A 25,907-nucleotide genomic window follows, 5' to 3' on the forward strand; every position below is an offset into this window, starting at 1 on the left:
TTCTCATTCTTTCCCCACGAGTTGTGTTTTCTTAGCATTTCAAGATTTGAAGGCTTATTCCAAAGTACAGTTCAATGGAGATCGTAAGGACAGCCTTTCAGGGGGCTTCCTCCAATCCCTCCTTTTATTTGGCTTCTAACAGATTTTGAAACATACGGAACCTTAGAAACCTTACCATAAACACTCAGAGCCTGAAAGTCACTTGCAGGTTTGTAGGTGATAAATAAACATTCCCTGAGATATCATCTTTAATGACTTTTTACATTGAGTAATACTTTGAATCATGGGCACCTGGGGCAGCAAGGAAGATGGGTTATTTCCAAACTCTTGTGGGGTGGAAGGGTGTGTGTGTGTGCGTGCACGTGTGTGTACACACACGCACGCGCATATGTCATGTACAACAAAAGCATCACATCTTTCACGAGGCACGGCAACACCACAGGGCTCCCTTGTGTCCGTAACTCCAAAGGAGTTCTGGCTTCTGTTCTCCACGTGGAATCCATTGTCCACTGCCTGTCCCAGCTTTCATTGAGAACTCGTTTTTTCTTGTATGTTTCCATTTTGTTCCTCCTGCCCATTGTTCTTTTGTCTACTGGACTGGGATGCTTTATCTCCCAAGTGCTATGGTTTTTTGTTGTTGGATACTGAGTGATGCTTCATCACTAAAGACAGATGGGGTATTTAATTTACTTTAGATCCTTAGGGTAGAACTCCAGAGGTCCCATGGTCTACCATCCTCCAGAACTACTACTGAAGCTCTTAATAAAGTAATAATGAGTAAGACAGTAGCTTCTGGGGGTGTATCAGTCAGGGTTCAATCACAGAAACATAACTAGAAATTATATGTGTGTTTGTGTATATTTCTTATAGGAATTTATTATAATTGTAGGAGCTGATTAAAGTCTTTATAAGGCTGTTACCTGCCCTGATGCTGGAACTAGAAATCTACAGAGTAGGAGTAAGCCCGAGGAAGATGGGCATAAAGTAGAGAATAACTAGCTGGAGCCACAGGCAAGAGCTGAAGCCCATGAGGACAGACACCCATGATGATGGATTTTGTGCCTCTGGCACTAGAGGTACGGGTGCCTTGCCAGACAGAGCCTTCATCACAGGAAAAAATACACACCTGGTGAGAGCCAGGAGTTAGAGAAGCTGAAGGAGGACTTGAGAGGGTGTGAGGCCCAGCTTTTGCTGGACACAGTGACCATGCATGAGTTATAAAAATGGCTGCTGTCTCACATTTGTTCTCCAACTGTAAGAATCTCCCTTGGGGCCCACCCGATTGAAAACATACAAGAAAGGGAATTCTGGAAATTGTCGTTGAGGCTAGACAAGTTGACCATTACCAAGTGTTATGGACTGAATTTTCGTGTCCCTCAGAATTCATATGTTGAAATCCTAACCCCCAACGTGACTGTGTCAGGAGCCGGGGCTTTGGCCTAATTATGTCATGAAGATGGAGTCCTCATGAATGAGACTGGTACCCTTATAAAGGAGACCCCGGAGAGCTGCCTTGCCCTCTTTCCACCTTGTGAGGACACAATGAGAAGTCAGCAGGCTGCAACCCAGAAGAGGACCCTCACCGGAGTCTGGCCATGCTGGCACCCAGACATTGAACTTCCATTCTCTAGAACTAAGAGATATATTTATAAGTTGCTCTGTATAGCAGCCTGAACTGAATGAGGCACCAAGCCACCACAGCTAAGCTGACTAATGCTCTGCTGCTCAATTAGGCAGTTTATTGTCACCTTGCCTACAAGAAGTGAAAATGATGGTAGAACACTCTGCCACAGCTTGTAAGATGTGGCTGCTTATTACAGGTTTGACCTCCGTTCCCAATATGAACACTTTGTCCCAAAGATTAAATTTTTAAGAGTAAACTTGATAAGTATGACAAAAAAACTCCTACAGGAAATCTCAGGAGAGCACAGAAATGGCATGTGAGGCAAACAGAGAAGGCAGGCAGGCACATGTTGAGAGAAGAGCCCTGGACCCTGAACCAGGAGCAGACGTTTGTGTCTCAGCTTCCCCACTCAGAGACTCTTTAAACTACTCCTCACCTCCCTGGGCTTTAGGTTCCTGTCTCCAGTATGAGGGCTGTCAGCCTATGAGACCAAAATCCCTTTCCAGGCTACAGTCTACAATAACCAGAGATACCCATCTCACATTAACTAGAGTGTTCCCCTCCAGTGATGTAGTCTCATCCCAAAGTAAAATCTCTTGAGTTTCACTGGAGGTTTACCCCTGGAGAGTACTTGCTGGATGTTCAATGATAACGCATCAGGGAAACAGCTACCTAAGAAAGGAAGTAGGGAGCTATGAAGATGACCTCTGGGCCAAACCTTGCTCCATGCATCTTTCGAAACCTGAACTTTGGTAAAGGGAACTGCTGCCATCACCAGTGCCTGCTTGAGCACCAATTAGAGTGGCTGATTAGATTCACTTGTAAGATTTTTTTTAGAAGATGTACGAGTCCCTAAGGATGACTGCTGTTATGGGAACTTATGTCCACTGATAAAATATTTCTTTTCATTATTAGTTACTTAGCAGTCTAGGCAGCAGCAGCACAAAGAGTACAGAGACAATGAGACAATATACAGACTGAGGCTTTGGCCACCGCACTTCTAGAGGACCAGGGATGAGGGGACAGACACATTCACAGACAGCTGCAATAAAACGAATGTTAACAGTGGTGCTGGAGAAGATGGAGACCAAGCAGCTGTGCTAAAGTGGAGGGGAAACCATGATTCCAGGCAACACTGCTGTTGTCCCTTTCCTAAAACTCCACGGCAATGTATGCTGCAAACGCAGAGACTGTAGGTTTCCTTCCATTTTGCATTCAGTGTAGGTTTTCTTTTATCACTCTTAGGTTCTGTTTTATGAATTAAAAAGATGTTTCGCAGGTGATATGCAAAGATATTCTCACTGTAAAAGATTCAAATTGTATACAGGTATAAACAAGGACATTATCCTTAATTTTGATAGATTCTGTCCAACTTCTGTACCAAGCATCTATTCTATTTAGATTATTAACAACAGTGTATAGAAGTATTATTTTCTTAGACTCTTGAGAACACTGGTAGACAGTATCTATGAAAAGTTTTACAAGTCTAACTGGCAAACTGTATCTCATTTAAATTTGACTTCTCTAATTACTAATGATGTTAAATATTCTATAAATCTGTTCTCATGGAGCTAATAAAGACATACCCAAGACTGGGTAATTTATAAAGGAAAGAGGTTTAATGGACTCACAGTTCCACATGGTTGGGGAGGCCTCACAATCATGGCGGAAGGCAAGGAAGAACATGTCATGTCTTACAAGGATGGTGGCAGACAAAGAGAAAATAAAGGTGTTTCCCCTTTTAAAACCATCAGATCTCGTGAGACTTATTCAGTCCTATGAGAACAGTATGGGGGAAACTGCCACCAAGATTTAATTTTCTCCCACCAGGTCCCCTCACAACATGTGGTAATTATGGGAGCTACAATTCAAAATAAGATTTGGGTGGGGACACAGCCAAAGCATATCAAGTATTTTTAACTGTATCTACTTCTATTAGTCTGTTCTCATGCTGCTAATAAAGACATACTCGAAGCTAGATAATTTACAAAGGAAAGGACGTTTAATGGACTCAAAGTTCCACGTGGCTGGGGAGGCCTCACAATCATGGCATAAGGCAAAGGAAGAGCAAAGGCACATCTTACATGGCAGCAGGCAAGAGAGCGTGTGCAAGGAAACTACCCTTTATAAAACCATCAGATCCTGTGAGACCTATTCACTATCACCAGAACAGCATGGGAAACTCCCCCACCCAATTCAATTACCTCTCACCGGGTCCCTCCCACAACATGTGGGAATTATGGAAGCTACAGTTCAAGATGAGATTTGGGTGAGGACACAGGGCTAAATCACATCATTCCACCTTTGACACCTCCCAAATCTCATGTACTCACATTTCAAAATGCAATCACGCCTTGCCAACAGTCTCCCTAAGTCTTAACTCAATTCAGCATTAACTCAAAAGTCCACAGTCCAAAGACTGATCTTAGACAAGGTAAGTCCCTTCTGCCTATGACCCTGTAAAATCAAAAGCAAGTTAGTTACTTCCTAGTTACAATGTGGGTACAGGCACTGGGTAAATACAACCATTCTAAATGGAAAAAATTGGCCAAAACAAAGGGGCTACAGGCCCTGTGCAAGTCCAAAATCCAGTGGGGCAGTCAAATCTTAAAGCTCCCAAATGATCTCCTTTGACTGCATGTCTCACATCCAGGTCATGCTGATGCAAGAGGCAGGCTTCCATAGCCTTGGGCAGGCTCTGCCCGTTTAGCTTTGCAGGGTATAGCCCCCCATTGGCTGCTTTCATGGGCTGTCATTGACTTTCTGCACCTTTTCCAGGTCCTACACGCAAACTGTTGGTGGATCTACCATTCTGGGGTCTGGAGGATGGTGGCCCTCTTCTCACAGCTCCACTAGGCTGTGCCCCAGTGGGGACTCTGTGTAGGGGCTCCTACCCTACATTTCCCTGCTGCACTACCCTAGCAGAGGTTCTCCATGAGGGCTCTGTCTCTGCAGCGCACTTCTGCCTGGACATCCAGGCATTTCCATACGTCCTCTGAAATGTAGGTAGAGGTTCCCAAACCTCAATTCTTAACTTCTGTGCACTAGCAGGCCCAATACCACATGGGGGCCACCAAGACTTGGGGGCTTGCATCCTCTGAAGCAATGGCCTGAGTTGTATGTTGGCACCTTTTAGCCATTACTAGGAGGCAGGGAACCAAGTCCCAAGACTGCAAAAAGTGGCAAGGCCCTGGGCCTGGCCCACAAAACCATCTTTACCTCCTAGGCCTTCAGGCCTGTGATGGGAGGGTCTGCTGTGAAGACCTCTGACATATCCTGAAGACATTTTCCTCATTGTCTTGGCGATTAACATTTGGCTCCTCCTTTCTTAGGCAAATTTCTGCAGTCCTCAGAACATGGGTTTTTCTTTTCTATTGCATTATCAGTTTGCAGGTTTTCCAAACTTTTATGCTCTGCTTCCCTCTTCTATGGAAATATAAGTTCCAATTCTAAACAATATCTTTGTGAATGAATAAAACTGTATGCTTTTAAGAGCACCGAAAATCACCTCAAACACTTTGCTGCTTAGAAATTTCTTCCACCAGATACCTTAAATCATATCTCTCAAGTTCAAAGTTCCACAGATCTCTAGGGCAGGGGCAGAATGCCACCAGTCTCTTTGCTAAAACATAAGAAGAGTCCCCTATGCTCCATTTCCCAACAAGTTCCTCATCTCCATCTGAGAACACGTCAGCCTGGACTTCACTGTCCACATCATTATCAGCATTTTGGTCAAAGCCAAGTCTCTAGGGAGCTCCAAACTTTCCCACATCTTCCTGTCTTCTGAGCCCTCCAAGTCTCTAGCAAGTTCCCATTTTCCCACATTTTCCTGTCTGTCTTCTTCTGAGCCCTCCAAACTGTTTCGACCTCAGCCTGTTACCCAGTTCCAAAGTTGCTTCCACACTTTTGGGTATCCTCATAGCAGCACCCCACTCTACTAGTATCAATTTACTTTAACAGTCTGTTCTCTCACTGTTAGTGAAGACATACCCAAGACAGGGTAATTTATAAAGGAAAGGAGGTTTAATGGACTCACAGTTTCACATGGCTGGGAATGCTTCACAATTATGGCAGAAGGCAAAGGAGGACCCAAGGAATGCCTTACATGATGCCAGGCAAAAGTGTGTGTGTAGGGAAACTGCCCTTAAAAACCATCAGTAAATAGAGGCATATTCAACATCATGAGAACAGCACAGGAAAACCACCTTCATGATTCAGTTACCTCCCACCAGGTCCCTCCCACGACACATGGGGATTACAGGTGCTACAATTCAAGGTGAGATTTGGGTGGGGATATAGCCAACCCACATCACTACTGAATGCTGATGTTTACTTCTGTGAATTATAAATTTTTAAATTATACTTTTTTTTTCCTCTTAATATGCAGTGCACATTAGTTTCCTGCTGCTGCTCTAACAACATGCCACAAAACAAATTTAATGACTTGAAACCAAGATTCATTATCTTACACAAAGTAAAGTAAAATTAAAGTGTTGGGAGGTTGTGTTTTTTCCAGAGGCTCTCAGGAAGAATTCATTTCCTTGCCTTTTCTAGTTCTAGAGGCTGCCTGCATTCCCCTTGGAATGTGTCTGTTTCATCTTCAAGGCCAATGAGATCAGTTGAGTTCTATTCATGTGGTGTGTGTGTGTGCACACGTGCACGAGCTTTCTCCCCCTGCCCCTGCCTCGACTTGTCTCTCTTCCACTTCCAAAGTACCTTTGTGATTATACTTGAAATCATGTTTAAACAACTTGGGGTTTTACAAATGCAAAATCATCTGCAAATATAGTTTTACTTCTTCCTTAACAATCTTTATGCCTTTTTTTTTTTTTTTTTTTTTTTGCCTTATTGCACTGGCTATAAACTCCAGTCCAGTACAATACTACAGAGAATCCCACTTAACCTTCGATTTATTATGTGCTTTCAGTATAAGACTTTTCTCCAAACCATTATCCTGAATCACTCAAAATCACTGAAAACCTCCACACTGCCACAACCAATGGAAATTTCTTTAATTTTATATTAATCTCTCAGTAGCATGAGACTTCTACTATCAGTGCCTCCTGGCCCTTGGCATAATTGAAACATTAATGTAATATTTTTCCTTGTTTTCGGCTACATTTTGGCTTCCTTTCTGTTTTCAATCTCTCTGGTCACTCCTTTTTTTCTAACTGATTTCTCAAATATTGGAATGCTAGGTATCTGCCCTACCTTATATCAAGATATTAACATACACATTGGTTCCACATTCTTGAAGAGACTGGCAGAAACAAAATCTATCTGGAGGTTCAGGGGTCTGTCCACTCAAGTCACAGATAATTTTTATAGTTAAAGCTTCAGTGAAGATATAAATTGTAAAATAAAAGGGAAAATAATGCGAATCCATCATGAGCAAAAGACAACAGAAAATAGACCTCTAGGAACTTCAGATGATTGGTCTATTAGATGACAAGTTAAAAATAAGTATATGTGCCAGATACAATGGCTCACGCCTGTAATCCCAGCACTTTGGGAGGCTGAGTGGGCAGATCATGAGGTCAAGAGATTGAGACCATCCTGGCCAACATGGTGAAACCCTGTCTCTTCTAAAAAATACAAAAATTAGCTGGGCGTGGTGGTGTGTGCCTGTAGTCCCAGCTACTTGGGAGGATCAGGCAGGAGAATTGCTTGAACCCAGAAGGTGGAGGTTGCCGTGAGCCGAGATCACACCACTGCATTCCAGCTTGGCTCCCGGCGACAGAGCAACACTATGTCTCAAAAATAAATAAATAAATAAATAAAAAGTATCTTTAAAATGATTTGAGCCGGGCATGGTGGCTTATGCCTGTAATCCCAGTGCTTTGAGAGGCCAAGACAGGAGGATCACTTGAGGCCAGGAGTTTGAGAACAGTCCGGGCAACAAAGCAAGATCCCATATCAAAATAAAATGCAAAAATTAGCCAGGCATGGGGGTGCACACCTGCAGTCCCAGCTACTTGAGAGACTGAGATGGGAGAATCACTTGAGTCCAGGAGCTATGATCGTATGCCACTGCACTCTAGCCTAGTTGACATAAGACCCATCTCAAAAAACAAAACAAAAGATTTCAAAGTAAACAACATACAAAAGAAATAATGAAACAAGAAAGAAACAAATTTGCTAATAATGGCAGCTAATACACAGCATCTATTGACTGCCAAATATTATTTTAATACCTTTACATATTCTATTTATTTTCATTCTTAACTATTAGATACCTATTTTATTACTATCCTTATTTAACACATGAGAAAATGAAAGTCATTTGTTCAAGATTTCAACAGGTAGTAAGTGACAGAGTAAGAATTTGAACTCGGGCAGTGAGACTCTGGTCTGAACTCTAAACCATGAAACATATGGTATCTGAGAAGTTCAAAAGTAAAAAATAGTTAATAGAATTAAAATCCCTGATGAACTAAACACATGAGTCACAGATGAAAACAAAACTAATGAACTAGAAGAAAGATCTAAAGAAATCAGGTAGAATGTAACTCAGAGGCAAAGAGGTGAAAAGTAAGAAACTGAAGACAGAATGAGAAGGTCAAACAAGCATCTATTAAGAGTTATAAAATGCAAGTAAGAGAGGGTGAGAGTCAGTATGCTTAACGATAACATCCAATAATTTTACTGAATTGGGAAGAAATACAACAAATCCTTCTCAGAATAAAAATAAATCCATACCTATTTATCCATCGTATCTAAATTGAATACCAAAGGTAAAGAAAATCTTTAAAGTAGCCAAAGAGAAAAAGACAGTCTTTCCACACAAGGAACAATAATTAGATGGCAACTTTTCAATAGCAACAACTGAGCTCAAAACCCAATGGAAAAAAAACATTTAAGGAACTAGGAGGAAGACCAGGCATAGTAAGTGGTTCACACCTGTAATCCCAGTATTTTGGGAGGCTGAGGCGAGAGGACTGCTTGAGCTCAGGAATTTGAGATCAGCAACATAGTGAGACCTCATCTCTAAAAAAAATAAAAAATTAGCCAGGTGTGGTGGTGCATGCCTGTAGTCCCAGCTACTTGGGAGGCTAAGGTGGAAGGATGACTTGAGCCCAGGAAGTAAAGGTTACAGTGAGCCAAGATCACACTACTGCACTCCAGCCTGGATGACAGAGTGAAACTCGGTCTTAAAACGAAAAAAAATAAAATCTTAGTTGGCAGTTACTTTCTCCCAAGTTGGTTTTTTTTTTTTTTGTCCCCTGAGAGAGGGTCTTGTTCTATAACCCAAGTTGGAGTGCAGTGGAGTGATCTCAGCTCACTGCCACCTCTGCCTCCTGGGTTCAAGTGATTTTCATGCCTCAGCCACTTGAGTAGCTGGGATTACAGGTGTGCACCACCATGCCCAGCTAATTTTTGTATTTTTAGCAGAGACAGGGTTTCACCACATTGTCCAGGCTGGTCTTGAACTCCTAGTCTCAAGTGATCCACTGGTATTGGCCTCCTAACGTGCTCGAATTACAGATGTGAGCCACCATTCCCAGCCAAATAATTTTAAATTCAGTTAAATTATCACTTAAAAATGAGAACGAAAATAAAGGCAGTTTTAGAAAAACAAATCAGAGCTTATTGCCAGTAAGAAGGAGTCAACGAAGTACCTATAAAAGATATAGTTCAGGAATAAAACTCAATTTGTTTCAAAGGATAGGACTACTGGGAAGAAAAAGGAACAACGAAATGAGTAAACTTGTGGGTAACTGTAAACAAGAAGTGTCTGTAAAATAATAATGATAATGATTAATTTTGAAAGCCTAAAAAAGGATGGAGTGAAAATACTGATAAAGAGGAAGAGGTCCGGGCATGGTGGCTCACACCTATAATCCCAGCACTTTGGGAGGCCAAGGCAGACAGAAAGCTTTGAGCTCAGGAGTTCAAGACCAACCTGGGCAACCTTGTGAAATCTCATCTCTACAAAAAATACAAAAATTAGCAAGGCATGGGCCAGGCACGGTGGCTCACACCTGTAATCCCAGAACTTTGGGGGGCTGAGGTAGGTGGATCACCTGAGGTCAGGAGTTCGAGATCAGCCTAGCCAACATGGTGAAACTCTGTCTCTACTAAAAACACAAAAAAATTAGCCAGGCCTGGTGGCAGGTGCCTGTAATCCCAGCTACTCGGGAGGCCAAGGCAGGAAAATTGCCTGAACCCTGGAGGCAGAGGTTGCAGTGAGCTGAGATCATGCCATTGCACTCCAGCTTGGGCACACACAGTGAGACTCCATCTAAAAAAAAAAAAAAAAAAGCCAGGCATGGTGGCATACACTTGTAGTCCCAGCTACTACGGAGGCTGAGAAAGGAGGATCACCTAAGCATAGGCAGTCATCACTACAGTGAGCAGTGATCACGCCACTGAACTCCAGCCTGGGTGACAGAGTAAGACCCTGTCTCAAATTTCTGCAAATGATAAGAATCTTGAAAGATTAACTGCTAAGAGGATGCAACACATCAGCGGTGTTTCCAGGATGGATATCAGGTCTTACAGATACAGTGTATTAAAAAAGAAATGCCAGCAGGAAAAGAAAAATGAAAATGATTATGATGCATGTTTTCAAGCAGATAAGAGCAGAACGCTGGAGGAGATTAGATACTTGGGGGTGGGGTTTTGCAAGTACAAAGTCTGACAAACCACCAAATAGATTCGGACAAATCTACTTGCAACCTCACTTTGTTCCTCAGTTACAGGCCTATCATGACCCTCCCCCGACAAGCAGTCTTTCATAGCCACACTGGATTCTAAACGGAGGCTTTGGTGCTCTACAGCTTAGTCCAGGCTAGCTGCTGACCTAGTCTTTAAAGGGATCTATCTATCCTTGATCCTACAGATGGAAGGAATTATAAGGATTTTAGAAGTCATCACATTAACATTAAGAATCCAAAAATGACAAAAATTACTGCTAAGGAGGATAAAAATATTGCTTTTCAAATTTCAGGTCAAAACTGGCATTTAGAATACTATATCAAAGAATTTGAGTATGTATTTGATAATAACCCATGTGATAACCAAAAATTACTATTTATTTTCTAATGAGATGGTCCAATGTTTTCATCTATCTCCTATAGTAGAAAGGCAACAAATACAAGGACTTGAAAAGAGCAGACTAAGATCTGAGTTTGCTTTTGGCTAGCTCTGTAACCTTGTAGTTATGTACTTAGGTTACCAACTTCTTCACCTACAATATGGACTTAACAACCATCTGCTCACTGCACTGAGTTATAATGAGGAATGAATGAAATAATCCAGGTGCAAGTGGAAACTGTTAATGCTTTTAACAGAACTATGAAATGTTTGTTAAGATGGGCCCTGGGAGATGATCTATTAAAAGGATTTTCAAAAATTTTCTTTTTAAACCTGGAGAACCCTTTGTTCAAAGGAAATATTTTAAGCAAACAAGGGCAAGTGTCTCTGGGTCAATCACCTGCACTCGTCTCTCTCTCTGCCCACTGTTGTGGTGGCTTCTAAAAGGGGTTTCCAGAGCCCACAGGACTCCAAGGAACACAGCATAAAATCCACTGATTTAGCCCAACCCTTGGTTTTACAGATGGGGAAATGGGCCTAGAGAGCAGAAGCATATGTCTTAAGCAAGAGTGTGGTTGCAGAGTGGATGGACTGTTCACATGTCCAGTAAGAATGAATAGCCCAATATATGGTCAGCGTTTGGTCAATGTCCTTGGAGACCTTGAAAAGCTCTCTGAAGATGATCCCTCTACAAGGTTTGTGAAGGCTGGCTGGTGCCTTATGTTTGTTTTCCTCAGTCCCACAGTGCACAGTGTCCTAGGAACGATTCTTGTCTTTTTGGAGCCTGAAGCATTGGTGCTGCAAAGCACAAGGAAGGTTTCCACTAAGACCTGAGATAGCTGGAGGCGCAGCCTCCTAGGGGCTGATGATCTGCTCCACAAAGCCTAACAGCATGTGTAACTCTTCTGGAGAACTGTGCTTGCAACCTTATAGGCAACCTACTTCCTCCCTTCTTTCTCTAGGCCTATCACCATCCTGCTGACTCTCCTGTAATAATGTCTCTGTAACAACCCCAAAGCAGAGAGACAACAGGTCTACATCAATCAAGTAGAAGGCAAGTTCCATGGGATTAAATGAGTTAGTATAAAAAAAGCACTTGGCTAGCATATAGTAAGTATCACACAAGTATTTGCTATACTACTTGTGAGAGGTTTTCTATGGAGGTCAGTCCCTGGTGGGAAACTCCAGGTAGCACCTCCTCTCAAGCCAGATGCGCACTTAGTGATTAGCATTGCCAGTGTGCAAAGGGTCTAGAGGCACCAAGTCAGGGGTCTCAAGCTTTTTGTCAAGAGTGATGATGCTCATGAGACTCGCTCACACAAGCGCAGAAAGGGGGTATGCTCTGTCTTCAGTCTACTTGTACCAGAATGCAGGCAGGCAAGGGTAGTAATATGACCTTGAATCATCTCTATTGTATAAAGGAAATCACTTGTAGGCGTTAGTACTGATAACCATCATTTGTAACAAAGTACATGAAGCATGACAGCTAATCCCAGTATCTTAGGGCCACAGGGCCAGGCAACCAAGTCTACCCAATGACGTCTACAAGTATTTTCTTGTGTAATCCAATTTTATTTTCACCAAAAGACTGAGACAAAGGAGAACAAAAAGAAATGATTTGTTTCAGAATCAAAGTAACAGACATTACAGAAGGAGTACTGCATAGTGATACTGAAAAGCACAGGAGAGAGAATGTCTTTTATGTTTCCTCAAAAAGCCGGTAATTTTGCAGTCAAGCACTTGTCTCGTTTTCTCCCGAAGTGGCAGCACCAACATTTCTGCTTATCCCCGACTATCCACATTGCCTGTCAGTTGCTAGGCAACTTTAACAGTGATCCAGCATGTGTTAGGTACCCACCTTGCTTCTGACCACCCACAATGCACAACTTTCATAACTGTTCTCATTGGGTTTGCCAATTATACCTAGGCACTATTCTCTTAACCAAGGCTTCTCTTAAACCTCATCTTCCTGCCTGCTTAGCCCAGTGGTAAAATTTAAACACTACATTTGTTATCATGTCCCAATAATTTCCCTAACAACCAGCTGCCCATCAAACATGGGATGATTTTATGGTAGGATCAAAACAGATAGGGGGAAAATCTTATTAAAACCATAAATACCTCTCTATAAAATCAAGCAACCAAGCAAAAGTGGAAATCGGCCGCTAATATAACATCCTAATCAGTTCAAGTGAACTGTTAATTTTGAGTTTCTCTGAATGTATAAGTCTGGTTGACTGTACTTGGCTTGATTAAACAGAATAAATTGTGACCAGTTTAAAAATGAACCACATATTGAGTATAGAGATGGCTATATATCTATGAAAAAATCTTGTTTTTTTGAGACAGAGTCTCACTGTTTCTCATGCTGGAGTACTGTGGCGTCATCACAAGTCACTGCAGCCTCAATTTCCCAAGCTCAAGTTATCTTCCCACCTCAGGCTCCTGAGTAGCTGGGACTACAGGCACATACCACCATGCCCCAGTTTTTTCTTTTTTTTTTTTTGGTAGAGATGGTGTTTCACCATGTTGCCCAGGCTGATCTCAAATTCCTGAGCTCAAGTGATCCAATTGCCTCGGCCTCCCAAAGTGCTGGGATTACATGTATGAGCCACTGCACCCAGCTTGAATATGTCTTTAGGTCATCTATTTTATATGGATGTGTTACACAGGCAAAAAAGATAAAGGCTTTATAAGGTGCTTTCTAAAATCCTAAGAGGCCTAATGATTATGAGAGACATGAAAAAGCAAGCAGTGAACTGATATTAAACACAACATACTGTTTACTAGAAAACAACCACGTGTTTTGTATCAACATCCTTGGGATTCCAAAAATGAGATAAAAACCAAGGGTATAAATGAGTTTTCTAAAATTTAAGTGTCAAGGCTAGTAAGTGTCAATCTCAAATTAGGACTTGGATCTTTGGACTCTATCTCAGGTTATTTCCTCCATAATATGCTGGATGATTGGGTAATATCACCACCTGTGGACCCGGAGTTTCAAAATATTGATGGGTTAAAGCTATTAAACCAAGTAACTAGCAGCAGTGGTTTCTGGATGAGGAGCAGGGTGGCAGGAGAACAGGAATGGGAAGACATACCTTCTTTAAATACCATTTATATATTGTGTACATTACCTATTTGGAAAAAAAAAAAGTTTTTAAAAGGGCACTGATTCAAATACTTTTTGGTCACTAACCATGTGCCATGCAGTGTTAGATGCAAAGGAGAAAAGGATAAGTAAGATCAGGCACGTTGCTCACCTGCAGCTCATGAGACAGGGAAGCAAAGGGACCCATAAAGAAGCAACCAGGTCGGTGCCTACAAAAGCAGTGAGAAAAGATATTCAAAATTAAAAAAAAAAAGAAAAAGAAAAAAAAAAAAAGAACCAACTAGGAAGATGTAAAAAGGATCCAGCAAAAAATGCCATGAAAACACAAGGGGAAAAATAATTATGTCTGCTGAGCTAGAAAAAGTTTCACTTTCAGGGGAGCATTTGAATTAGAACTTGAAAGAGAAGGTACAGTTATTCTAGACACTACAGAAAAAAATAAAACCTGAGAAGCAGTCTGCTGAAAATGAACTGCAGTTAATTTTCTAACCATTCATTCATTTCTAACCATTCATTCAGTTTTCTGAGCCACTACAGGCCAGGTACTGAACTAGGCACTGTATTAGACAGTCTGCTAGAAAGCATAAACATTAAAGAATAACTATCAAAGATCACAATGAGTATTCTGGTAGGAAATGAAGCATAATTCATTATAACCTCATTTTCTCTAAAGTAAAAGAAAACTTCTAATGTGACAGTTCAACAAAACAGGAACTTCATTAAAAAAAAGGTTTTGGTGCAGATTTTATGATTCTCAGTGATGTGGTAACTATGGCAACTATATACTAAAACATGACTCAGGATCTATCAAAAATGTTTTCAGTCAGAACCTCAAACACAACACATAATGAAAGGAAATGAAAACTGCGATTTATATTTAAAATAATAAAAGGGAAGCTTAAAAACTATATTAAGGCTAGCATTTTAGTAGGATTCCAATTCCCGACCTTCTGTAGACAGTTTTCACATTTGTGAAATGTCAACTGGATGAAACAAAGTCCAAATGATCAGGAAGTCTACATCCTCTACTTATGATGGTTAGAGACATAACAGGCAGTAAGATATTATGTAGACCCAACAGGAACCATATGAAATGTATTTGCTAAGGGGATAAGATTTTTTAAGATTAGGACATCAGAGCTATTCTGATTCTACTAATCTTTTATAGGATTATTATTTTTAACAACTCTACATACTCAAGTAAATATGGTTCTCCAAAGCAGTCATCTGCAGGGTTGTTCCCTTACTCTAGTACAGCTGCCTCTTTTGGCTCCAAAAAAGTACAGAACTTCACTTCTCAAAGACCTTTGGAGCTGGAGGTTCAGTCTTTTGAGTCTGTACAAGGGTAGTTTTGATTAATTATAGAAAGAAACCCCAATTTTGAAAACAGTAAGAAATTATTTCCAGCCAAGATTGAAGAATAAGATGGATCAATCGAACTGGGAAAGAAATATCAGTTAAGTCTGTGGAAAGCAGAATCAAAAGGTGGCACCTTGTGCACATGCCTGTATATCCCTTTTTCTTAAGCATGAGCCAGAATTGTGAATATGATGGGGTTTTCACTTGCACAATTAGGTTATCAATTAATTGACGAAGTTAGTCAAAAGGGAAATAATCTTGGTGGGCTTGGGTTGGGTCCTTCCTGAGATAGATTCTCCTGCGGGTTTCCAAGAAGCACCCCATGAGGAATGTGGCAGAATACCATGGAGAACCTTGGAGCTGAGAACCCCTGGCTGATAGCCAACAAGAAAGCAGGAACCTCAGGCATACAGCCACAAGCAACTGTGAGCTTGAAAGAGGACCCCAAGCATCAGCTGAGATCACAGTTGGGTTGACTCCTTGATTTTAGCTTGCTGACACTGAGCAGAGGGCCCAGCTAACCCACACCCAGACTCCTGGCCCACAGGAACCATGGGATAGTAAATTTGTATTGTTTAAAGCCCCCTTAGTTTGTGATAATGTATAAAATAACAACAGAAAACGAATGCGAGGCTGGAAACAAAGTGTCTCTTAAGAAACAGTACTTGATGTGTCACGTCAACTCATTTTAAAGGAACTTGGAAGAGTGGCAAGAAAACTTGAGCAATGGCAATGTTTTTGTCTGAAGCACCTACTTTCAAAAGGTGATCACCTTGAAGGGCAATGCTTTGTTGGATATGCAGCTCTAGATTATTTTTTAAAGTCTTATTATCATGTCAAAAGTCAAAATTCATATTGCCTATCATTCACTGTGCTTATTGCCCCTGCAATTTTTTTCTGAAGAATTTTAGTGTACTTAATAAAGAGGAGTTGGTTATTCATTCCAAACCCAAACATTAATATAGATTGGTAATAATAAGGTAGAAAAATATCAAAAGTTTAATTTATGTAGCTTTTGATGCATTTACCTTTGGATAAAATCCAATTCTTAAAACCCGGTATGTCTGCTACTTGGTTGACGGAGCACTAGATTTGCTGGGCATTAGCACTTCATTTGGACTAGAATCTACAGTGCTCTCTACAATCCTGCCTCACTACTCTAAAGTAAATAAATACATTAAATGAAAGGATATATCACTTGTTTATATACCTTTGAATTTACTCTCAAGGATGATGGTATTATCTACCAGAACATAAAATCTGGGGAATACTTAGAAATGTGTAAGGCATTTCTTTTCAGCTTTCACCAGGATTTGGCAGTTAATATGTGGGGACCAGGTTATTAAATAACTTATAATGCATGGGACAATCTTGTACAACAAAAAATTATCTTGACCAAAATAACAACAGTGCCCTGTTGAGACACACACTATTTGAATATAAGCTAAAGCTGACTATTTAAAATCACATCTTATTCTAGAAAATCTCAAGGAACAAGCATTTAGAAAAGCACTCAATTATTCCAATCAATTCAAATTATAACATTCATTGAACTGCTTTCCATAGACCCACCTAATATAGCCTCAGGCAACCCGGGAGACATCAAAGAAAGGGTAATATCTAAAAGCAGGTAAAAAGGCAAAGTCTGGTCACCGGCTACTGCTCTGAACTCACCTACCCTCCCATTTCACTGACTCCAGTAACACTCACTTTGCTGTTTTTCAAACACAAGCATATTCCCATTCCCCACCCGCATAGGAATGCTTTCCTTCAGCTACCCATTTACATGGCTCTTCCTTTACTTCTTTCACATCTCTGGATGGATGTTACCACATCAGGAGGCCTTCCCTGGCAGCCTTCTTTAAGGAGCAGTCTCCCCTCCCCAACCCCGGCACTCATACCCTACAGGACAGTGGTCGAGGGTGGAGACGCCAGGTCTTGGGCACCTTGTTTAACCTCTCTGTGCTTCAGTTCTCCCAGCTGAAAAGGGGATTAAGGAATATACTGTAAACCTGCTATGAGGACTGCATGAATTTATACACATACATATATGTAGTGCTTAGAACTGTGCCTGGAACTTCTGATTAAGAACTACATGTTAGCTCTGAAAATTTAAAAACAACCACCTAAACCAAATTGAAATAAAGCTTTTAACTCATTTCATTCTACAGCAAAACTTGATCTTAACTCACTGGGCAACAAAAGTTGAACTAAGACGACATGAGGCTACCTGTGATCATTGCTTCTTGTTTTATTATGGAGTGTTGGTCCAGATACCACTAGGGATATTAACAGACAGTATGAACTACATCTGGTACCAAGAATTTAGAATAAAGGATTGTGCACCTAAATTACCATTCTATTTTTTTCTCTACAGCACTTACCACCATTTGCATATATAAACATACTTCTTTGCTTTTTATGTAACTCCCAGCACCAGAACATAAAGTCAAGATTATACTTTTTGGTTTATTGCATTCTCAGCACCTAGAAAAGTATGTGGTGCACAGTAAGTGCTCAGTAGTTATGAGCTGAATAAATGGTTAAATCTGATACCCAAAATTGAATACATGTAACATTTTTCTTAGGTAAAAGAAAGATTATTTCATGGAAGATGTGTGACCAGTTTCTCTTCAACCCAGGAGAAATGGTTTGAATCCAATTCATTTGTTTGGCAATGGAGTACCTAGTAGGCATGAAAAGCCCATGCGATATGTATTTCCTGTATGTTCCTCAATGCCCAGGCATTGATCTACTATATTCTCTCTTAGAAGTCACAAAGGATTATAGTATCAACAATCAGTACTTGACCAAAACTCCAAAACATATATGTATGCCAAACTTTTAAGTTCCTCTCCAACAAACAATTCCACCCTGAAGTCCCCACCACAATAAACCAATCTGCAATCAAATTCACCATCATTCCACTGTGGTAGGCCAGTTCCATTCCCTGACTTCTATACTGATGTCAGTGACTAATCTCCATCTCCACACCCCAAACTCAGGAATCATCTCTGAGGCCCCTCTCACGTTCCATTATGCAGTCTAGGCAATGCTTTCACAGTTACCACTTCAATCCCAGCCCTCAACAACCTCCACACGTCAGGCCCCTGGCCAGTCGGCAGGGTATGCTGAACAAGACAGGCATGGACTTGGCCTCACAGAGTCTAGAGAGGAAGCCAGGTAATTACACAAGCGACCACAGTGAACGGGAAAATAACGTTGACAGTGCAGGAATCTAGGGCATTATGGAAGCCACCAGGCTCCAGAAGTGATGTTTCAGCCAAAAGATTGAAAATTAAGGTCTTACTGGGTAAAATCCCACCTATGTAGAATAGTCAAAAAGCATTACAAGTGCAATTAACTAATATGTATACAATGAATTCTTTGGTAAATCTCTTTCATGCAAATGTAAATTCCATAAGCACCTCATCTTAATTACTCAAATATGTACTGCCCACTATCCTTGCCACAGTGAGTGATACATATTTGCGGAGTAATGGGTAGAACTGTCTCAACTCTGCTGCCTTATTCTTCATTGAACGGAGAGAGGGGATAACGCCACCTCATAATGTCTTGTGGGGACTGAGACTACTATTCAGGTAAAGCACCAGAACGGTCTGCTACATGGTGCTGTTTAATGCAAGTCAGTTCTCTTTCCTCCCGCTTTCTTCTTACTCCCACATGGCAGAAATGACTTTTTTCCTCTGTGCTGGTGAGGGCCTGACATTTTGACAGAGATCCCCCAGGTGACAGGTTCAAGAGCCTGCTAATGGACTCTGAGGTCACTTACAGGCTGAGCTACTACTGTGAAGTATTATTATCCACACTCATTACAGTAGATGTTATTTCATGTGCTCACAATGAACTATTCAATTTCTAAGTACCATTACTTAATAATTATAATTAATATTCAGAATTAAGCTCCCTTAAGTGGGGAAGAGAAATGTCACTTGATGAACTATTATCACTGCCTGGTGATAGTGCTCTGATCGCAAACCCCTCAACAAAACTTATAATGGGACTTCAGGCAAGGCAAGACTTGTTCAATAGCAGACATGACCATCTCATCTACTTTCACATATAAACAACCTGGGACTAGGCAAGGTTTAAAGATTCACAGATGGCAAGTAGCTAAGTTCAAACTGGGACTTGGGTCTGCCTAACTCCAAACCCATGCTCTTCCCATTTGAGAGAGGTTTTTTGGAGTATGTTGCATACAGATAGTTTCTCCCTCTCTCCACCCACCAGTATAGCCTGTACCCACGAGCTCTTACCCATGAATGCCATTCTCTCCATGCTTTCTTCCTGGGCTGTACATATCTACTCATATTCTCCCAATGATCCACTCTCCGTTCAGTGGCCTGAGCTATCTTCAAAGACACATATCAAATGACGTCACTCCACTTTAAGGCACTGAACAATCCAGCATTCTACCCTCTCTCCAGCTGGGTGCCTTCTACCCACCATTCTCTGCTCCTCATGCTCATCCTTCATATGGCCAGGACCTTCTTGTCACTCACCTCAGCTAAACATTACCTACTGAAGGTGGCTTTCTCTAACCCTTCCAAACACATCCCCCCCATTGACTGTTCATAGTCCTTATCTGATATCTTCATGTTTAGTTACTTCCATCCTGTCTGGTTCTTCTACCCCACTTTCTGTAAAACAAAAGCTCTATGGAATAGATTCTCTGTCTCTCTTTCTCCATGGTATAGACAGTGCCTGACTCAGAGAAAGCAGCTAAGTAACTGCTGACTGGGGAGGAAATGGGTCTTTCTGGGCATTCATCCTTTCCACGAGCAGTTAGTGAAAACACGCAGCATTTTGAGCTTCACAGAGCATTAGTAGTGTCCTTGAGTACACCAGAGACCGTGTCCCACTGAATTCTCAATTCACAGTGTCTCACACAGAATCTGCATCCAGGACTCATTAGACTTCTTAAATGAAGAAATGTGAGCTTGTTTTATCACCCTGTATCCTCTCTGCCCACTATACCATCAGCTTTCAAAAACACAAGTTGACTATTATGGAGTACTAAAGATAACATGCTCCCTGATCTGCACAAGCTTAGGGTTGGTGGGGTCCAGAGGGCTGACACGTAAGTGGGCAATTGGAGAGTAACAGCAAGTATGTGACCCTGCCACACAAAGTAACGGGCACTTCAAAGCAAGGGTAGTATCACTACAGGGAGGCCAGACATTCCTTAATGGCTGTATGTTTTCAACTGGGCCTTTAAGGAAACAGAATTGGGACTCTTGGGGAGAAGAGGGGAGGTATGCCAAGCAGATGATCACCACCAGCAAAGGCACCACATGGGGTGAGCAAGCAGACGCAGGGCACGGGAGAGACAGCCCTGTCTGGAACAGAAGAACTGTGTCTGCAAGAAGCAATGGATGGACTGAGTAGGTAATATGGTATGGTCATACTAGATTATCACTAGTAATCCTTGTACTGGTATCAAGGTTTCACTCTTCCACTTCTAGTTCATTACATTTTATTAGTGAATTTGTCACAATGAACTTATAATTGTACAGACCAACGTTTATCAGTCTCTGGGTCAAGTTACCACAGTTGGCACTTCAAACCTTCACAGTTGCTGTGCAGATGAGTAGTCTGAGGCTCAGACAGGTTAAGATACTCATCCAAGGCAAGACTTGTTCAATAACAGACAAGACCATCTCATCTAGTACTGTTCAACAATGCTAAAGCTCATGCTTATTCTCTAAAAGAAGAGACAAAATACTGAGGTAGGAGCTGTGAGCTCCACTGGTGGCACATGGATCTAAGGATCTGGACATGGTGGGATGAGCAGAGACTGAAAGAGGCTCCAGGAGGAGATAGGACCTGAACGTGACTCTTAAAAGATGAGTAACAACTGGATAGACAGAGAGAAGGGATGAAAAGATCAGGAGAGGAAACTGGCTGCTGGCTGGATGACTTCAGGGGCAAAGGAGGCTAGCCTGGCTTCTTCTCAAAGTTCCTACTGGGATTAATGGATAAAAATGATGAAAATTGTGTGGCTGGGGCATGTTCCAAACTGAGAAATCTGTGTATCAGCCTATAGGACGTGGGGAATTCTTAACATGGGACAATGAGGAAAATCTACGTTTCAGAAAGGTGAATGGGCATGGGCAACCGGGATGAGTGGCCTGTGAAGAACATTCACGTGATGAGACAACAGATAGGAGACCCTTTCAGAACTCCAGGTGATAAGTTTCTGACCTGGTAATTGCAAGGACTGGAAGAGGAAACTTTTGAAACATTTCAAAGATGAATAGGCTTTGATAGCTATTTCCAAAGCATCCATGTGCCTGCCTCAAGTACAGAATTGGTCTCTTCCTATTCTAATTATTTCTGTGTTTGGCTCCTCATATCAGAGACTGTAAGCATCTAAAAATCACCATCCAAATCTTCTGTTTTATCCTGAGTGTCCGGCATACACAGGAGGACCTCAGTAAATGTTTGCCGAACACTTGAAGGCACAGTGAAAGAGGACATTCAGGCTTTAAGCCTGGTAATAAGAGACAGGTGCCACAAGGGCAAAGAAGAATGCTGGGAAATAAATCTCCATCTAGGCTGGGCATGGTGGCTCATGCCTATAACCCCAGCAGTTTGGGAGGCCAAGACAGTTAGATCATGAGGTCAGGAGCTCGAGCCCAGCCTGACCAACATGGTGAAACCCTGTCTCTATCAAAAATACAAAAATTAGCCGGGCATGGTGGCATGCACCTGTAATCTCAGTTACTCAGGAGGCTGAGGCAGGAGAATCCTTGAACCCAGGAGGCAGAGGTTGCAGTGAGCCAAGATCGAGCCACTGCACTCCAGCCTGGGCAAGAGCGAGCTCTGTCTCCAAAAAAAAAAAAAAAAAAAAAAAGATGGGTTCGGTTTGGGAATGTTCCTTCTGACAGGTTCAGAAAAGATGACAGAAAAACAAAATGTCCAAACCTACTCAGGGGAGCTGCTTACTGGTAGATGCCACTGATATTTGGAATCTATACTTTCCTTTGTTATGGAAGGGCTGAAAGAGTGGGCTCTATGTATCTTAAGTCATTTACGTTGCATTGATCAGAAATCCTTCAATCGTATTGGAATGCCCAATGTCCTTTTCCTCTTTTATACAAAAATCAAAGTAAAGCCTGACACAATTTCTTTGGAATTAACTAGTCTTTGTAGAAAACAGGCACACTAAAACTGTATGCTGATGAAGAGGGGCATCAGACAGTAGAGGAGAGGCATGCTCCTGTCTTGGCTCCACCGCTTATTACTGCATAACAGGCAGCTTATTAATCACTCTGTGCCTCCTGGTCCTCATGGAGGTGTTGTGAGAACTAAGTAAGTAAATACACAAGTGCTCACCCAGAACAGTCTGGCATACTGAAATTGTGGAAGGAATGTTGTTGCTATTAATCTTTAAACATTTTGGAAAGTAGATATCGAGTGCAGTGGCTCGATCTCAGCTCACTGCAACCTCCGCCTATTTTAGACTGAAAGCTAGTTATTACAGAACAAAACTAGAAGCTACGAATCCATAATGACAAATTTCAAATTCTTACAATAAATTAACTTCCAATAACTATAATTTGCTTAATTTAGTAACAGCCATTTGGCATTAAAACAGATATTCATAGTACAAAACTGACATATATGAAATGAGTAAACTGACAGTGGATGTTTTTTGACTAAACTTTAGAGAATACATGTTAAAGATATCTCAACCTGTGTTTCCTTTTATGCAGTCTATGGAATCCTTCAGATTTTCCCTGAAAACCCTGTGTTTTTTCCCACCTCCATGGCCTTTATCCTCACTAGTTCCTTCTAATCCATCTGGGCTTTCTCTCAGGCGTATTTCTAGGCCTACTTACAAAAGCACCTCTTTACTTAGTTTAGCTGATCTCTCATTTGATCCTGTCTCTGCCTCAACGATGCAATACATTTCTAACAGTGCGTCCACTATGGTCCTTACAAAGGTAAACAACTAGGATATAGCGTCACTTACATGGCAGGGCTCATGCTTCCTGGCTCTTTGTGTTCCCACAGCCAAGCACACACTGTCATTGAACTGAATTACAAAAACTTTGCCTTTAGAAAAAGATTACTCACAGGGTTACTTTAATCTCCACTTCCCTTAATGCCCTTGAAACAGGATCAATAATACTCATCCAATTTCTGTGAAGCACATCTACCTTTTTATTACACTTTGAGGGAAAACTACACCCAAACAGACATTAAATTAAAATTTTCCAATAAAGTAGAAAGGGACTCAAGATTGCAACATTATGTCTTACTAAATCTCTAACCTGCCGGTTTGCCCCATGGATTTTGGACTTGCCAGCCCCCACAACTGCATCAGCCAATTCCTTAAAATAAATCTTTCTCTCTATCCAAGATGATGTGACTCTTTGGTTTAAAAGTTTGTTCATGAGTGCTGTTCCTTTCTTAAAGAAATAATTCTGCTCTGTGATACTTTAATTAGTTGCTAACGACATTAATTATGTTACTGAATCATGAAGAGATGCCTAATTGTTGGGTTCAACCTGGGAGTCAGGAACTCAAGTTCTAGTTTTCAAAGGACATAGCAATTTATCTTCCTATAAAAATAGACATAAAAATGCCAACAGGTAGGTGGTTTCTTATAGTGGTGATAAAAATATTCTAAATTTAGATTATGGCAATGGTTATATAATTCTATTACTACACTAAAACCATTAAACGGTAGAGACTAAATGGGCAGATTTTATGGTATATAAATTATATCTTAAAGATGTTTCAGAAAAGGGAACAAAAGAGATTTGATGTCTCAGGTTCATTTACCTAAGGAGAAACTAAGGAAAAAAAATTAATTTTAACGTTTCATTATTCTTCTGTATTTACCCATACGTCAGTTTGCATAACCCCTATTATTGAGGTATTAAATAACAGGAGTAAATGTAAACTTTATGCAAATCTTATAAACATGCAGACTTAAAAGCAAAAGTAGGTGATGATCATATATGCTACAAAGGGATGAGTCATGAGATGCCTTTAAATAAGGCTCATATTACACAAACATACTGAAAAGTAATGACAACTCACTAATCACTTTTCAGAAACCCGTTCAACATTCAGAGCAAGAATTATGAACACATTAAAAAAACTTCTCCCATAAGGAATGTAAGGACTATTTACCTTGTGATAAGGAACCAAGCAATTCTACTAAAGTCTGGAGAAGGCCTCATATATGTCTTAATATGCGGCATGGCCCTGCTGCGGCCAGAAGTCTCAGCTGACCATTTGCTAGTGACAGAAAAGACACAAGTCACTCATTACAAAATATTACAAATTGTTCATAATCCTAACATTAGGAAGTAGCATGAAAAGAAAAAGCCTACTATCTAAAAATCAACTGTGGATACATGACTCTGACCTATTGGTATTTTATGAGACTCTGTTCAAATAACGCATGCCCATTTTAGAATTATAAACTTCCCACCTCCCACAAGAAGCACTGTAACCTTTTAGCATATAGCCTTTCCATTTTTGCCATGAACATACATACACGCATATATTATTTCTGTTGTGCTTTTAACAGCATGTATGCACATGTACCCTGGCTTAACTGTGAGCTCCATAAAGGGAATAATCATGCTCCCATGGTATGAGTAGGGGCTCAGCAAAAGCTTGTTGAATGAGACAAAACACAAAATAGGCACAATAAAAACAGTATATGAAGAAAATGAATGTTGAAAAGCAGGGGCAGGAGTCAGGAATACTTTAGTCAAATGCTGACATTCACAAATCTGAGTTTGGTTTCTGTTTCCAATATTGCAGACTATGGTTCTATGGGAACCTATATCATGAGGCAACAAGCCTTACTTATAAGAGGATGGTCCCTCCAGATTAACAGATCATCTGTGAACAGAATCAGCATCACTGCCTTCATTCGAGTGAATCTAATAATATAATACTGAAAGGAATTCAATATAAAGACATGTCCTCTATAAGGAAAAAGCTCTCAAGAAAGCACTAAAGAAAAGCTCCAGCCAGGCACGGTGGCTCACACCTGTAATTCTAACATTTTGTGAGGCTAAGGCAGGAGGATCACCTGAGGTCAGGAGTTCGAGACCAGCCTGACCAACATGGAGAAATCCTGTCTCTACTAAAAATACAAAATTAACTGGGTGTGGTGGTGCATGCCTGTAATCCCAGCTATTCGGGAGGCTAAGGCAGGAGAACTGCCTGAACTCAAGAGGTGGAGGTTGCGGTGAGCCAAGCTTGCAGCACTGCATTCCAGCCTGGGCAACAAGAGCGAAACTCCGGAAGAAGAAAGAAGAAAGAAGAAAGAAGGAAGAAAGAAGAAAGAAGAAAGAAGAGCTCCAGGAAAACACACTGAATTATAGTTGAAAGCTATAATTCAAAGTAATTCTACTTTCATTTCTGGCTAACCAGCTCGCCAAACACCTGTTAAGGCAAGCATGAAACAGACTGGCCTAGCATATGCAGGCTGTAGTATATGAAAAAACAGACTGGCCTAGCATATGCAGGGTGAAGGACATTCCTTTCACTTGTCCACTTCGCATTTATTGAACTCTGACAACATGCCAGATACTGTCCTGTGTCCTCAGGAGACAACAGCATAGGATCTGCCCTCACCAAGCTTGCAGCCACACGTGATGGTATAGACAGAATAATGATCCTTTATATTTTGGAAAAATGGACTAAAATGCTGCTTATGTAAATTCTAAACTACCCAACATGATCTTTTATTTGTCTTTCTTGGCATGCCAATATTTAAAT

The 25,907-nt window shown here is 41.0% G+C and overlaps 1 protein-coding gene across 4 annotated transcripts in view; it reads right to left on the reverse strand.

Annotated features, from left to right (window-relative positions):
- Positions 1-25,907, reverse strand: part of TDP1 (tyrosyl-DNA phosphodiesterase 1) — a 97,491-nt gene that overhangs the window by 35,401 nt on the left and 36,183 nt on the right. For all 4 annotated transcript variants that reach the window (XM_010350583.3, XM_003939869.4, XM_074393479.1 and 1 more), the window contains exon 13: positions 24,300-24,407. In XM_010350583.3, coding sequence (XP_010348885.3) covers positions 24,300-24,407 — 108 coding nt within the window. The remainder of the gene's footprint in view (positions 1-24,299; positions 24,408-25,907) is intronic.

The sequence above is a fragment of the Saimiri boliviensis genome, chromosome 2 (genome assembly GCF_048565385.1).
Source record: "Saimiri boliviensis isolate mSaiBol1 chromosome 2, mSaiBol1.pri, whole genome shotgun sequence".
Lineage (NCBI taxonomy): Eukaryota > Metazoa > Chordata > Mammalia > Primates > Cebidae > Saimiri > Saimiri boliviensis.